We start from the raw sequence: 13,641 nt of genomic DNA, 5'->3' as shown, positions 1-13,641 counted from the left end.
TGTGTGTATACATAATGTGAACGACCTTAATGATTCACAAACAATAAAATTAAGTGTGTACATAAATCTTTTCAAATGACAGAAAAAAAGAGCAAAGTTGGTGAAAGAGTAGGATCTGCTCCCTTTCCCAACACATGAGTATGAATTTTTATCACATGTAGTAAGGCTTAGAATGAGGGAAAGGTTTTGCCTGGGAAACTGAGAAGAAAGAGAGGAAAACTTTGGTGAAAAATTACATCAATTACGTCCTTTTGAAGTTATCCTTTAGTCTTGAACTAGAAAAATGCCCAAAGGGCCTTTCTAGTCTGCTTGCTTAAGATACACCTTGTTCTCTAAGTCTGTTGGACCTTCTAAGGATGAGATTAGTTTTAAATTACAAACACACGATTGCCCTAATGGCTTATGTTTGTATTTCTTGAGGCAGTTGAAGTGAGAAAATCTCTGGATAAACTGACTGCCTCTACCAGGTTCCCAGCGGTGAGACATCAGTTCATGGTCCTTGTAGCTTTCTGAAGCAGATGAGAGTGAATAATCAGCTTTATTTTTTTCTGCATAACCAAACATATTTCCAAGATTCTCTTGTTTTGGTCACCATATAAGGATAATGATATATTTTTAAAGGGTCAGAAAACTGTAACTACTGTAAGTGAAAGGTTTCGTACTTCATGTTTTTATTTATTTTAGTCCAAAATACTGCAGAAAAAAATATTTCTGACCCTGAAAATGTATAATTCACATGGGCAAAACACTCAGGATAGGAGGAAAAGCAGTACCTGTGCAGCCCATCACCTCAGTAACCATGCGTACTGTAATGCAGTATGTGAGTATTCTCAGCTTTAACTGGCAGTGCCATTAGTTAATAATGCATGGGGTCTGTCATAGTCCAAAAGGTGTTTAGAAGATGTGATTGATGATCACCGCAACAGCTAATCACTAGTCCTTTGGGAACCCTGGAAGAGGAGCTGAGATCCCCTGGGAACGTTCTAGTTGTGATGACCTCTAGGTATGAACTGGGAATTTAGAAGAGTTCAAGAAATCTGCCCCAGATGAATCAAATAGTTCGAAGGACTCAAAAATATTTACTGAAAATGTTTAACGTGGAACACAACAAATGAATTAAAAACAATGCATTCGTGCTCACAAGAAATGTAATATATATAACTTTCCCCATGCTTTGAGATTAAATTGAGGTGCAGTGAATTTGCAAAGGTCCTGTTGCATGTGCAGGCGGGAGCCTCAGCATAAATAGAAGGAATAACTTTCCTTTATCCTCTCATTCCTAATAGAAAGTTGCACTGATACATAAGCAGCAAGCAGATCTATTTAGTTTTACTATTCTGTCTCTAGCAGATGAGCTTCTGCCTGTGGTTTTGTATTTTGTTTGATCATTTTCAATTCATGGTATACCAGCATAGCACTTCTCAGTAAAGCAACCGAATGCTTCACTATGTCCTCTTCTGCTTGATCTCCCCTAACTCCGTGCCCTTTGCTGCATAGTCCCTGAACTTTGTGTTTTTCTGTTCTTTTCTAGCAAGAGCATAGCATTTTCCTTTCACAAACTGAAGAAAAGTGACACAATTTCTGAGAAGAATACTGGAAATGAGTCTTCTCTGTCTCACTGTTTATACTTTACTGAAATAGCTAGTATCACATACTGCAATTATCATGAAGTTTGGGTATCTTCCATCTATATGCTGTATGTCACTCAAATACATGAAAACCTTAGTTAATGATGTGTGATCCCTGCTGTTCACGCTTTCCTCTCACTGGAAGTGAACCTTTTTCCAGTTCGTGTTTTAAGATTATCAGTCTTTCATTCTGTAACTACCCTTGCTCCTTCCAAAGTGCTCAGGCTGGGCTCACGTTTAAAGGATAATCACTGAGCTCCTCCAGTGCTGGAACCCACTTCCCTGCTTGCTGTGATGCTGGCTGCTACAAGAGTCCAGCAGCTTCCTCAGCTCAGGAGTTCCTCTGAATATTTGAAAATTTGCAGAAGCAAATTATTGTAGTTACCACCTATATGCCCTCGAATCAGATGGCTGAAGTGACAGAGCACAGACTATGTGATATTTGATCACCAACAGTTTTCAACCAAGTTTTCCTGGTTTACTCAGACTAATACCAACTGAACTTTTCATTTTTTTAATAATAAAGGCAGAGTGGAAGCAAGCCTAAAATGCGAAGCATGCAGTTTTGTTGCTCCTTGGTGCCGTAAATCCCAACTGGTGACAAGCAATATGGTCCGTAGCCCTCACAGATGTAGCTGGCGGACTCTGATGCCCACAGCTGGAGGCAAGGTGGGTCAACCAACCGCAGGACAGGCGGTGGAGACCTCTGGATCTGTGGGACTGATTCCCTGACTTCTTAATCTAATACAGTCCCTAAAATGGAGCCAGGAGAATGCCTTACTCCTTATAGGGCGTGGATACATCCAGGATTTTCTGTATGTGTACATGCACCTGTTCACTATTTTCCACTACCACGGATCACAGAAACACCTTTAAGTATGAGTTCCCTCACATATTTAAATATGCTAAATAACCATTTTATTTAGCACGTTCAATAGTAATTTCTATTTGATATATGATTATCTGCAATCAATACACAAATGAAGTTGTGGCTTACTGTTTCAGTCTGTGCCTTCAAGCCAAATAGATTCATCTGTCATCTAGACTTCTCTTCAAAAACATGGTATATATATTACCTTTGACATCAAATTGTTTTTTCTGTTAACATCTACTTATTTTCTGAAGTTATTTTATGTTGTTGTGATTAGGGAGGAACCTTCTACCATACCCAAAATCAATCCCTTGGCACTGTCTATGGTCTTCTATTATTTTAGCCATGTAATAATGACTTTCTCATTGTTCCAATCGTCTGTTGTTCTGAGAAACATTTGTGATCTGCTCAAAGGTTTAGAAATGCTGTTAACATTGACATTTTTGAGCAGGAGAGACAAGGCTATTGCTTTTTTTGCTGTAACACTTTTATCATTTGTTCTATGGCACAAATTCAAGAAGTAACATGAAGAGAGCTATCTTAGGCAAGTACACTCTTGTCCAGAAATAAACAGAAAAATAGATGAGCATAAAGCCATTCTATAAGCCATTTAACAATTGTTTATAACAGCAGCATTATGTTTCAAAATTAGGCATCTTATCATTAAAGACAGTACTTTAAAACACAGCATACAGGGGCATCAGAGGTCAAACCACGCATAGACAAGTCCACAGGGCAGAACTTAAAAAAGTAAGAATTCTTCAGAATGTGGAACAATGACATAGAAGAAAAATGATCATTTCTGGGAAAGAGAAAGGGAAGGTCTTGAAGCAGTACACAGGTAGGAACTCATATAGAAATGCTATCATACCTTTTGTCCTTAGGGAAGTAAACCTGGACCTTGAGTCACAACAGCTACTGTTCTAGACCTTGAAAGCAAGACAAGAATAAGGCACGATGACTTGTCTGAGCAAACCTATGAAATCCTAGATACCTTCACAGAGATGTGGAAGAGTAGACACAGCTGAGTGCACAGCTCCTTGCCACCATCTACCGTGACATCTTGTTTCAGTAGCGACAGGGATATACACGTAGAGATAAGAGATATACAGCTCTGACACATATACCAGAATAAAAGCCCAAAGATGTAAGATACTAACATTGAGCCTTCTGTGATCTGATTTCTTGACCATCACAGTAGGTGACTGCAGACCAGAGGCTAACACTAACATACAGACTAGCTGGAGCAGGTATTGTTTAATTCAAGCTAAATGCAGGCTGCAATGCTCTATCTCCATAAAGCTCTTTGAGCATGTCTGCGTGAGATTAGAAAATCAACTACATTCAATCATTTTCTAGTCTGCTGTTTACTGTTGTGGAGAAGGGGTTTATGAGATGCAATGTGTTTGTTTTTACAAACACAGTCTGACAGGGTGACTTACCTTCTGAAGAAGCTCTTTATTCTTGTTTCTTTTTAGGTGACTAGGGAAGAAAAGCTGTTCAGGAACTGTCATGACAAACAAAGTACATACTTCTGAGCACCTAATTAGAAGTTCTGCTTGCTGCTCTGTATAGACTTTGGATTTGCTTTGCATAGTTTCAGATTCCTTCATTGTCTTCCCTGATCATGCCTCTGGCAGCATCCATAATGCTTTGGGGCTCTGGAGAAAGACCCTGCTGATGTCCAGGGGCCATGTTCCTCAAGGAACAGGACTCTTACACTGCCATTCAAATCACCTCCTCATATGGTTTGCAGTGATTTGAGACTGCCAGCACATATTCCATGCCACCTCCACAGTGCATGCTTTTGCCCACATAGATAGCACATGTCTGCAAAAGCATGGCAGCACAGCCACCTACTGGGACCAGTTATGGTTCTCCAACCCCCAGAGGAGAGTGCCCTCTCTCACACACGATAGGAAACTTGACATTTGGAATAGCAGTCTGCCTATCCCCATGTCACCCCATGATGACAACCACATACAAGTGGTGTGCAGGGTTAGCAGAGCAGCAACCATGCCTATCCTTTGGCTTGCTCAGGAAACATGCTCCTTTCCTTGTGCCTCTGAAAACCTGCTCTAACACCCCTCAGCCCAACACTGAATCAAGCTTGGGAACTTTGTTGTGTCATTGTACAGTAGATTTCTCCAGGACAGAAGGTTGGCATGAGAGTCCTCTTTCAAGGAACTGTCCTGGGAAGAAAGGAGAAGGCTTAGGACCAGCTCCATGCTAAGAATAACTCTCTGCCCATTTCACAAACATCCCTATATGTCAGCTGGGCACTTGATACCAGGTGTGTCAGGGATGCTCTTGATAGAAAAGGTTACCAGAACAAGGTACCCAGTGTCAGCTTGAGTTTATTTGTTCTGGGGACTCCACACCTCTGAAGTACTTTTGGCATGGAGAACTTACCATGGGGACCTTCTGCAAAGGGACCTCTTGACACTGCCAGTCTTTCACAATGCCTTTAGGGTTTGGCAGTCTAAGCCCAACTGGAAATCAGACATTTCAGAGTATTTTGGGGATCTGAGAAATAGTCCTTTTCGGGGCTTTTAGTGACTTTGAGCTGACTGTGGGCTATTGTGACCATGGAGTATTGTTTTCCGAGGCCTGGCTGCAAGTGCTTCTTCTTTGCAAGTAGCTATTGTGAGGGAGGAAAGCAAAGGCATTGTGTTCTGGACAGTAATAACAATCTAAGTCTTCTTCCTCATTATCTCCAGAAGGAAATAGAAGTATCTTTTTCTGTGTGGTTTGATTTTGTAAAGGCCTGGCTGCTCAGAGCGACTACTAATACGAAGTGGCTACAACTCTAATGTGAAGGAAGGGAATATCCGCTGAATAACCAATTGCTGCCCGCGTACGGCTGCTGCAGTCTCCCACCGGCAGGGGCCATTTGCAGAGTGACGGAGTGACCATGCCGCAGGAACTGCGTGGCAGTAATGCTGCCTTCTGGGGTGCCGCTCATACAAGTTGCTCACAAAAGATGATAGCAACCCCTCAGTTTTGATCTAACACGTTCTGGATATATTTGATTCTGGAAACGAGTCTCTTTTGTAATAGTATTTGTTTTAATATGATGCACCTGCTGTAAATGTACTGGTTTCAAAAGAGATGATGTTTACCTGGGAGGTTGCAGTGTGCGGAGCCTTGCATAATAGATGAGGAAAAGCTTTCCTTTTCTCCAAGACAGTCTGAAGTGAATGCACTCTACAGGCCAGACATAAAATACATAGGAACAGCATCATGCTGCAAATATTTTGGTCTTGTTTTTTTCTTTACTATTTCTAATATATAAACCCATTTATATATACATATGTATATGAACCCACGCAATAAACAGCTGTCCAGAGCACACATGCTTCCTGACAATCTCATCTAAGCTGTTCCCAGGGATTTATGACATATCTAGTGCAAATTATTTAAACCTCAGTCTGCTAGAGAAATATTATTGTCTTTCCTGCTGTATTCATACCCAGATTTGTCTAAGTATTGGTCAGACCTGCCTGGTGATTGTTTTAATTCTAACATTTAGCAAGAAATAAACCAGCTAGAATGGACACAATGCTCAAGTTTTGAAGCTATGACATGCTTATGTCTTAGTAGACTCTGTAAAGTAATGCTTTGAAGTCAGATTTAGCAGTGCCAATGGTTTTGTCCTTTGACTCCACATTTTAAGCAGTACCTGAGATATCTGCCTTTCCTTGTAGGAGGCTAGAAATATTCCCTACTCGACTTTTAAACTCTCAAATATTTCTCTTTTGTCTACAATATATGTCTTGTTGTTTCATTGTTAGGAGTGTTCCATTACTGCCTGACTTGCCTGCCTGAAAATGTATTCAAATGAGGTGTACAAAAGGACAGGACAGGACCATGTTTCTGATTTCTACAGAGCAGCCAACGAGGAAGCATGGAACAGCACTTTTGCTGAAATTATGCCCAAAAGTGGACACAGACAAGGTTTTTAAGAAATTAATTCTGGGAGTTTGCTATCAAAGTTTTGAGACATTCTGGAAGACTGTTTCCCTATAATACTGTGATGATTATTATCTCATTCAATTATAAAATAATGGTGTGAGCACAAAAAGCTGTTCCTTTTCCAGTTTACAAGGTTTTGAAAACAAGAAAAAGCTTTTAAATGCTAAAATCATAAGTTTGCTGCACTTTAGTGGTATTAATGATCTGTCCAGGTTGTCTCTGTGGTTTTACATGAAAATCCTGTATTACAGCTTCTTACTGAAAGGTAAAGATTTCAAAGTTGTACTGTATATTTTTTTATGCTATTGCAACTATATGGTAAAATAGCCATCGATGATAGTGTCATGATAAAACAATAAATTAATTGAAATCATAAATAAAAAGCAAAATTGCATTGCTCCTGAAGATTAGATGTGCATTACAGGGATGTAAGTACTGGAGTGTTTCAGTAATTATTTCATTTTTATATTATGCTAAACATTGCGAATGGTTCTCCCTTACTGAAGTCTGCCAGTTTTATTCAAATAAATAATAGAATTATCCTTGTTAAATCTTGAAGAAAGAACAATAAAAAAATAAATTGTTTTGTTATGTAAGTAGCTGCAAACAGTGAAGGACATCAGCAAAGCACTGAACCAGGTGGGACACCAGAATTAACTGGTATGTACTGGGAGCATTCGTGACTGCAGATAGGGAAATGAGGAGGCTGGGAGTGAGGAGGCTGAGCAGCGAAGAGGGGAATCGGGGCGCAGCAGCCCCTCGAGTTCACACCTCGGCAATGTGGGGCTGGAGCAAGGAAAGAGCTGACTCTCCTTATTCCTGCAGAGTTTGAGAAGAGGGATTTGGCATGCTTATTTTTCCTTGTAAATTAATATGATTACACTAAGAATATACCTTACCCTTAGCACCAAACTGTCACTCAAGTGGAACAGTGCTGCAAGGTCTGAACATTTGACTCACTTTTTAGGGAACAGTGCAAAAAAACCCCAGTGGTTTTGCTTTCTTGCCTTACGTAGTTGAGTGTAAAAGACAACGGGTTTATACCACAGCTGTGCCTGGGAGCGCAGTCCTTAAGCAGAAACAGGAAGCCTTAACACAGCCTCTCCTGCAAAAGATTATGTCTGTATTTAATACGTGTGATTTTGAGAACAGTCTTTTAATGGAAGAAAACCAGCACTATTTGTTGACCCAGCAGCATGTAAGTATTTTAATCTCTGATGAAAAATTAATGCTGCCAATGAGTAGTGAGCACATGCCAGATTTTTCCTTCACCTGTCATTCATGTGTCTTGTATTACTTCAGCCTCTGCAGCTCCCTTTACCAGCTAAGCAAGGAAAGCAAAATAAACGAAATGCTCTGTAAGTGATGGATCAAAGACAAGACGTAATCCTTATCTGTTAGGCCTAATGAGAAGGAGCTCTTAGAAACTTCCATAAGCCTATGGATTCTGTTATATATGAGGGGTTAACAAGTTCTTACCTGCTGCAAAGGTCAGAAGGGATTCAATTGGCCATGGAGACGGTAGCCGTTCTCACAGTGCATTGTAGAACCCCATTCATGAGCTCAGTTTCTAAAACTTACACTAAACCAGGTTCTTTTGCTCTGTTACTTCTCTATATAGCTTTCTGTAATCTTGCTCCTTGGGGCTTTAGCACTTTTTTACTTTCTGGCTAAATTTATTTCTGGTCAGTTTGAGCACCTTTGGTTTTATGCAAGTGTTGTCTTTTAACTTACTATCCTTCCTTCCTGAAGTATTTTTAAACAGCAGCATGTACTCTCCTTCCAGCCCTTGTTTTGTTAGATGAAACAAACCATGCTCTCTTAAATCTTCCCTTTGGCAGCCCTTCTTTGCATCTGTTTTAGTCTGAATATCTCTTTCTCCAATAGCAGTGACCAAAACTATAATTGCATTCAACTGCTGCTGCCTGTGCCTTGTGCAATAGAATCAGTATCTTCATATCACTGCTGGAATGGACACTGACAGGAAATAGCCTAAAATCAGTGGTCACGCTTCAACATTTAAAAGTTTTATTTTCTTTCCTTTGGTAATGAAACCTCCTTCAGTTAAGATCTCCTTCTGCATAGGTAATCAGAAACTAAGAGATGACCTAGAGGATTTTTATCTTTCTGACTTTGCATAAAGGGAGAGTATTTTCTGTCTATACCTTTTAACTTCTTGGTCTGGACTCTCTCTTCCTGCCTTTCAAAATCAGAGCAAGGACACTATGTCAATTTTGCAAAGATTTGACATTATCCCTGTGCTGGGTCTGGCCGAGATGGAGTTAACTTACCCACAGCAGCCCTCACAGCGCTGTGCCGTGTACGGGTAGCCAGCAAGGTGTTGGTAACACACGGGTGTTTGGGCTACTGCTGAGCAGTGCTGGCACAGCACCAAGGCTGTCTCTCCAACATTCCCCCCTGCAGTAGGCTGGGGGTGGGCAAGATCCTGGGAGGGGACACAGCCAGGACAGCTGACCCAAACTGACCAAAGGGATATTCCACACCGTATGATGTCTGCTCAGCAATAAGAAGCTGGAAGATAGGGGGAGGAACTGGGGGCATTTGCTATTTACAGTATTTGTCTTCCAGAGCAACCACTATGCGTACTGAAGCCCTGCTTCCTGGGAAGTGGCTGGACATCACCTGCTGATGGGAAGCAGAGAATAAATCTTTTTCCTTTGCTTCCACTTTATTAAACTGCCTTTATCTTGACCGATGAGATTTTTTTCCATCTTATTTTCTCCTCCTGCTGTCCTGTTGAGGGAGGGCTGATAGACCAGCTTGGTGGGCACCTGGTGACCAGGCATGGTCAACCCACCACAATCACTTTCTAAACCAAAGCATGAACTTCCTGAATTTCTTTCCAGGATGCAAACCTGGCACATTTCAAATGGGAACACTCATCTGGCAGACCTTGTTGTCTTCTCTAGCTTCATGAGTAACCTGGAACGGCTATCTACCATCTTCTTGTCATTTCTTATTCTAGATTCAAAATTTACATTGATACCTCATTTTTTCAGGTTTGTTCAAATTTTCCTGGCCAAGGAATTCTCTGGTGCATTGATACACATCCTGATTTTTGTAGCAGTGACTGCTAATTCGTTAATTAGATAACCGCACAGCATTCCCAAGGGTACTTCTTCAAAGCAGGATTCCTTTAACATGATGTTCTGCATTAGATTATTCCTTCCTCCCATTTTACATTTAAACTGAATCAGAGGCTTTTCATAGAATTAACTGATTTAAATACAGCCATTTCTTCTTGCTCTTTATACGTAGCCTTGACCTCATCGGTTTAAGAGTTATGATTTTTTTACCCTCTGTAGTCGTAAGAGTGAACTGGTGCTTCATGAAAGATTTACCTAGTGTTGCTGCTATCCCTTATCTCTACATGCATGTGCCCTATATCAAATATTACTGTTTATGCACCTCAGAACCAGACTTCCTTTAGTGCAAACCAGGGATTAAAATCAAGCTGTACAGAGATCTAACATGAAGCCCGTGCACTTCTCGGGTCCTAGTTCCATGGGCTGAAGCAACAAACGCTGGGATTTTGTAGAGAGAAAGCTCCAAGTAGCATTTTGCAAGTACTGTTTTGAAGGCAAAACAGGACTGGCCTTCACTCCCGTGAGCTGATTAAATGCATTTACGTATATCCCCTTGGAAAGGCCGCCTCAAGTAATATGGAGACAACGTAGATGTCTTTGCAAGTATATTGTAATTTCTTAAATACAGGATCTAAAAAGTCACCCAAATAGCTGCCCTCACCAGCCTAGAATATGTTCAATGTAGTCTTCTAGAAGGCAGATTGAAAAAGCCAAGGCTCTACCCAGAATGACTGTTTTTTCGACAGGGCTGTAGTGGAAGCTTTGTAGGCAGCTCATAAAGAACTAGAAAAAACATCTGATATTTAAATAAAGCTAGTTTGAGATATTCTGTACTCATTCAGAAGACAGGTAGCTTTCCTGGGTAACATTCTCTAATCACCTCCTAGTATAACATTAAATTTATCCATGAGAAGACCACAGAGGACTTGGAGAACTTCTCAATGAAGAAAAATCCTCGTATTATGGCAAACAGAAATGACATTCCACCTGCGAAGACCAGTTCAGTATATGCACTTGCTCCACTGTCTGAACGAGTGACTTTATTTAGTAATTTTATGTGTATAAAAATTAGGTGGAAATGTTACCACTTTGTTCACTATAGGTAAGCGTTGTCTTAATTAAATGCTTATTCCAAAAAACTATGACCAGCAACTTAGGAATTCAGAATCATCCTTTGACAGCCTTATGGAGGATGCCATGGCTTTGCTCTTTGCCAGGGGAAGCAGCGTATTACATATGTTGTTACATCAGACCATCCTGTCTTGTCTATTTTGATTTAGGATGCTGGCAACACAGCATAACTCTACAAGGTACCTTCATCAGAGTAATGTTGACATTTCTTTTGTGTATGCTTAAACTATCTCACACCAATAGAAAGGCTTGGTCTCGTTACTTTTACTCAGTTCACAATAATTGGCATGAAGAAGGAAAGTTGTACAAAGTACACAGAACTTTCCTTTTTAGTATTTTTACTGCCCTATTTAAGTAATTTTTGGTGTTCGTAGTTTAAAAAAAAAGGTGGGGAGTGAGCAATAAACAACATACATTCTTTCACTTCTTCTCTGTAAATTGCTGTAGCTTTTAAATTTCTGTTTCTCCTCTTTTCCTCATGTACTGAATTACAAAGGCTTCTTTAGTCCTTATGCACCTATAATTTGTTTGCATTGGGAACAATTTAAAAAATGTGAAGGCTGCAAGTTATGTACCAATGGCACCTACCAGCTTCATTGGCAAAAACCAGGCAGAGAGCTGAGGGAGCACCAGAAAAGCATGGGTAGCTGAGTAAAGTGACACAGGTAAAAATTAAAAATATGTCAGACTGAAAAAGAACAACCCAAATCAAATGCTTTCTTGCAGTCACAGGATACAATGTAGCAACCCCTAAGATAATAAAGGATCTCAGCTGTCTTCCTCTAAGTTCCTTTCCTAAAGGCAACCTAATAACATTTGCAATCTTCTAAGACAGCAAGTACAGATGGTGACTATCAAATTAAATGTTCTTTTTAGTAGATAATGCAACAGCAGGCGATTACCCCAAAAGGCAAAGTGACAAATGCACTGTTTTTTGGTGAAATTGGACATTTTATCTACTGCATAAACCACCCATTTTATCTAGCAACTACTTTTATGTACTGTAGCTGCCTAGTAAGAGGCAAAAACTCACCTGGCCACCTGTCAAGCAATCTGATTAACAGGCACATGCCCAAGGTGTGACAGCAGCTGCGTCTAACTCAAATTTCACTGCAGTCATACTGTTACAGAGAACTCGCATTCCTGTTGCTGAAAATGTTGTTTCATTGATGTACTGTATCGTCATATCTTACCAAACTACCCTTCTTGACATAAGCAAAAAGTTGCAAAGGAATGAGTAGTAAGATCGTAGTAAGCTCTAAATGTAACTTCACAACTCTAAGGTAATTTCAAGCAGATGCATATGTGAAAGTTAAAAGACAAAAGGAAATGCATAATTTATTATTTCATGTATCAACTGCTAATTTTTTCTTGACTAGATACACCTAAAGTTTGGCATTCAAAACCTCCAAACCTGAAGCTTCTACAGTAAGCTTCTAATTCACTTAAGTAAATTATTTCAGTATTTTATTTTCTTTATCCTGTGACAGTAACAGCTGCTCAAGTGAAGTTTTGGGGCTTGGAATTATTTTCAAATCATGAATGAACCAATCTGAAGTTATCCCCAAAAAACCCAATAAGCAGCAACTCCTAAAAATATCAGTTAATTTTGATAATTTAATATACCATTTGTAGTCATCCAAACATCTTACTCAATACTGTTATGTACAAAAAACACTGAAAATAAAAAAAGAATTTAAGTGTTATCTTTCAAATGTAAAGTGCAATAAACAGAGACAATGTTTTTGTAAGAACATGATATTTCTATTAAATTCACTGGCTATATGAGCCTAACAAGTATACTGCCTACACTAAAGTGAATAAGGATTTTATTTTTTAATTTTGAATAAGCCTGGTAGTTGAGAAATAAAATTTTACTGCCACCATAATTATGGTACATACATCCATAAATGCATAGCACAATTGTTTTCATAATTTTCAGTTTTATCGACTTTAACAAAGTAGAGCAACAGTAAGATCCATAAAGTTCAAAAAATAATTAACACCATAAAACCTCGTATCAAGTAAGTGTGCACAAACCAGCCATCCTGAATCGCTTTCTCCAGAATTCTGACGGCTTTCCAAAGATGTCATTTACCCCCAATAAACATTCTTCCTTTACAGTACTGAATGGATTTTCTGGTACAAGATTCATGCATTACATATTCACAATTTGGAAAGAAATGGAAGGCCCTCATACATGTCAGCCTTTAATCTTATCCAGTCCTGAAGTCTCTGCAAAGCTGTTTTTTCTTGCGTTAATATTTTTGCAGCTTTTCTCAGTTTTTCTTCATTTCGTTCTAAGTAACGAATTCCATCTGTCTGCAGCTGATTGAGTTTCTCTTTACGACTCTCATCCAGAGGTATGTCTTCATTCATAAGAGGGTTAAATCTGAAATAAGTATCTGGAGGTAACAGTGCATCCAGCATGGTGTGAACTTCTGTATGGAGAACAAATGAAGGGAATAGTTACATTTACGCGAGGCAGACAAATCGTCCTCCAGCGTCTGAACAACGAGTGCTCTGGAGTGACACAGCAAGTGTAAATATCTGCTGCTTTGCTGAGTAAATGTTTTTCCACCATTGCCTTACCAAAACCCTTTTCTCATTAGAAGGTTTGCAAATGACCCTGTAGCTCTGTTTACTCTGGAAAAGCTTCATCATTTATGCTAAGACAACTTCACTGGTATGACAATTAAGAAGGTTTTGCAGCTATCCAGGTTTTTAATTACATGTACGTTCCATTCCTTTGCAAATGAGAGTGCATTCTGAAACATAACTTAAGTACTCCCATTCAGGACATCCACGATTTGTTGCACTCAGTACTAATGGAAGTAGGTATTATGAAACTGATAGCTATATATTCATCACTAATCTCAAGGACTGCAGTAAAAAATATGTAGTTTTAAAGCTTTCTTTTGATGGCAAC

General features: G+C 39.5%; 1 protein-coding gene across 8 annotated transcripts in view; it reads right to left on the bottom strand.

Moving 5' to 3' along the window:
- Positions 1–12,311: 12,311 nt before the first annotated feature.
- The window catches only part of PNPLA8 (patatin like phospholipase domain containing 8), a 45,566-nt gene continuing 44,236 nt past the window's right edge, over positions 12,312–13,641 (bottom strand). For all 8 annotated transcript variants that reach the window (XM_054812044.1, XM_054812210.1, XM_054812095.1 and 5 more), the window contains one exon: positions 12,312–13,153. In XM_054812044.1, the coding sequence (XP_054668019.1) occupies positions 12,879–13,153 (275 nt within the window). In that variant the 3' untranslated portion in view covers positions 12,312–12,878. The remainder of the gene's footprint in view (positions 13,154–13,641) is intronic.

This window comes from Grus americana, chromosome 1 (assembly GCF_028858705.1).
Source record: "Grus americana isolate bGruAme1 chromosome 1, bGruAme1.mat, whole genome shotgun sequence".
NCBI classification, from domain to species: domain Eukaryota; kingdom Metazoa; phylum Chordata; class Aves; order Gruiformes; family Gruidae; genus Grus; species Grus americana.
Note: the sequence above shows the minus strand (reverse complement) of the source record. Positions and strands in the feature narration are given on the sequence as shown.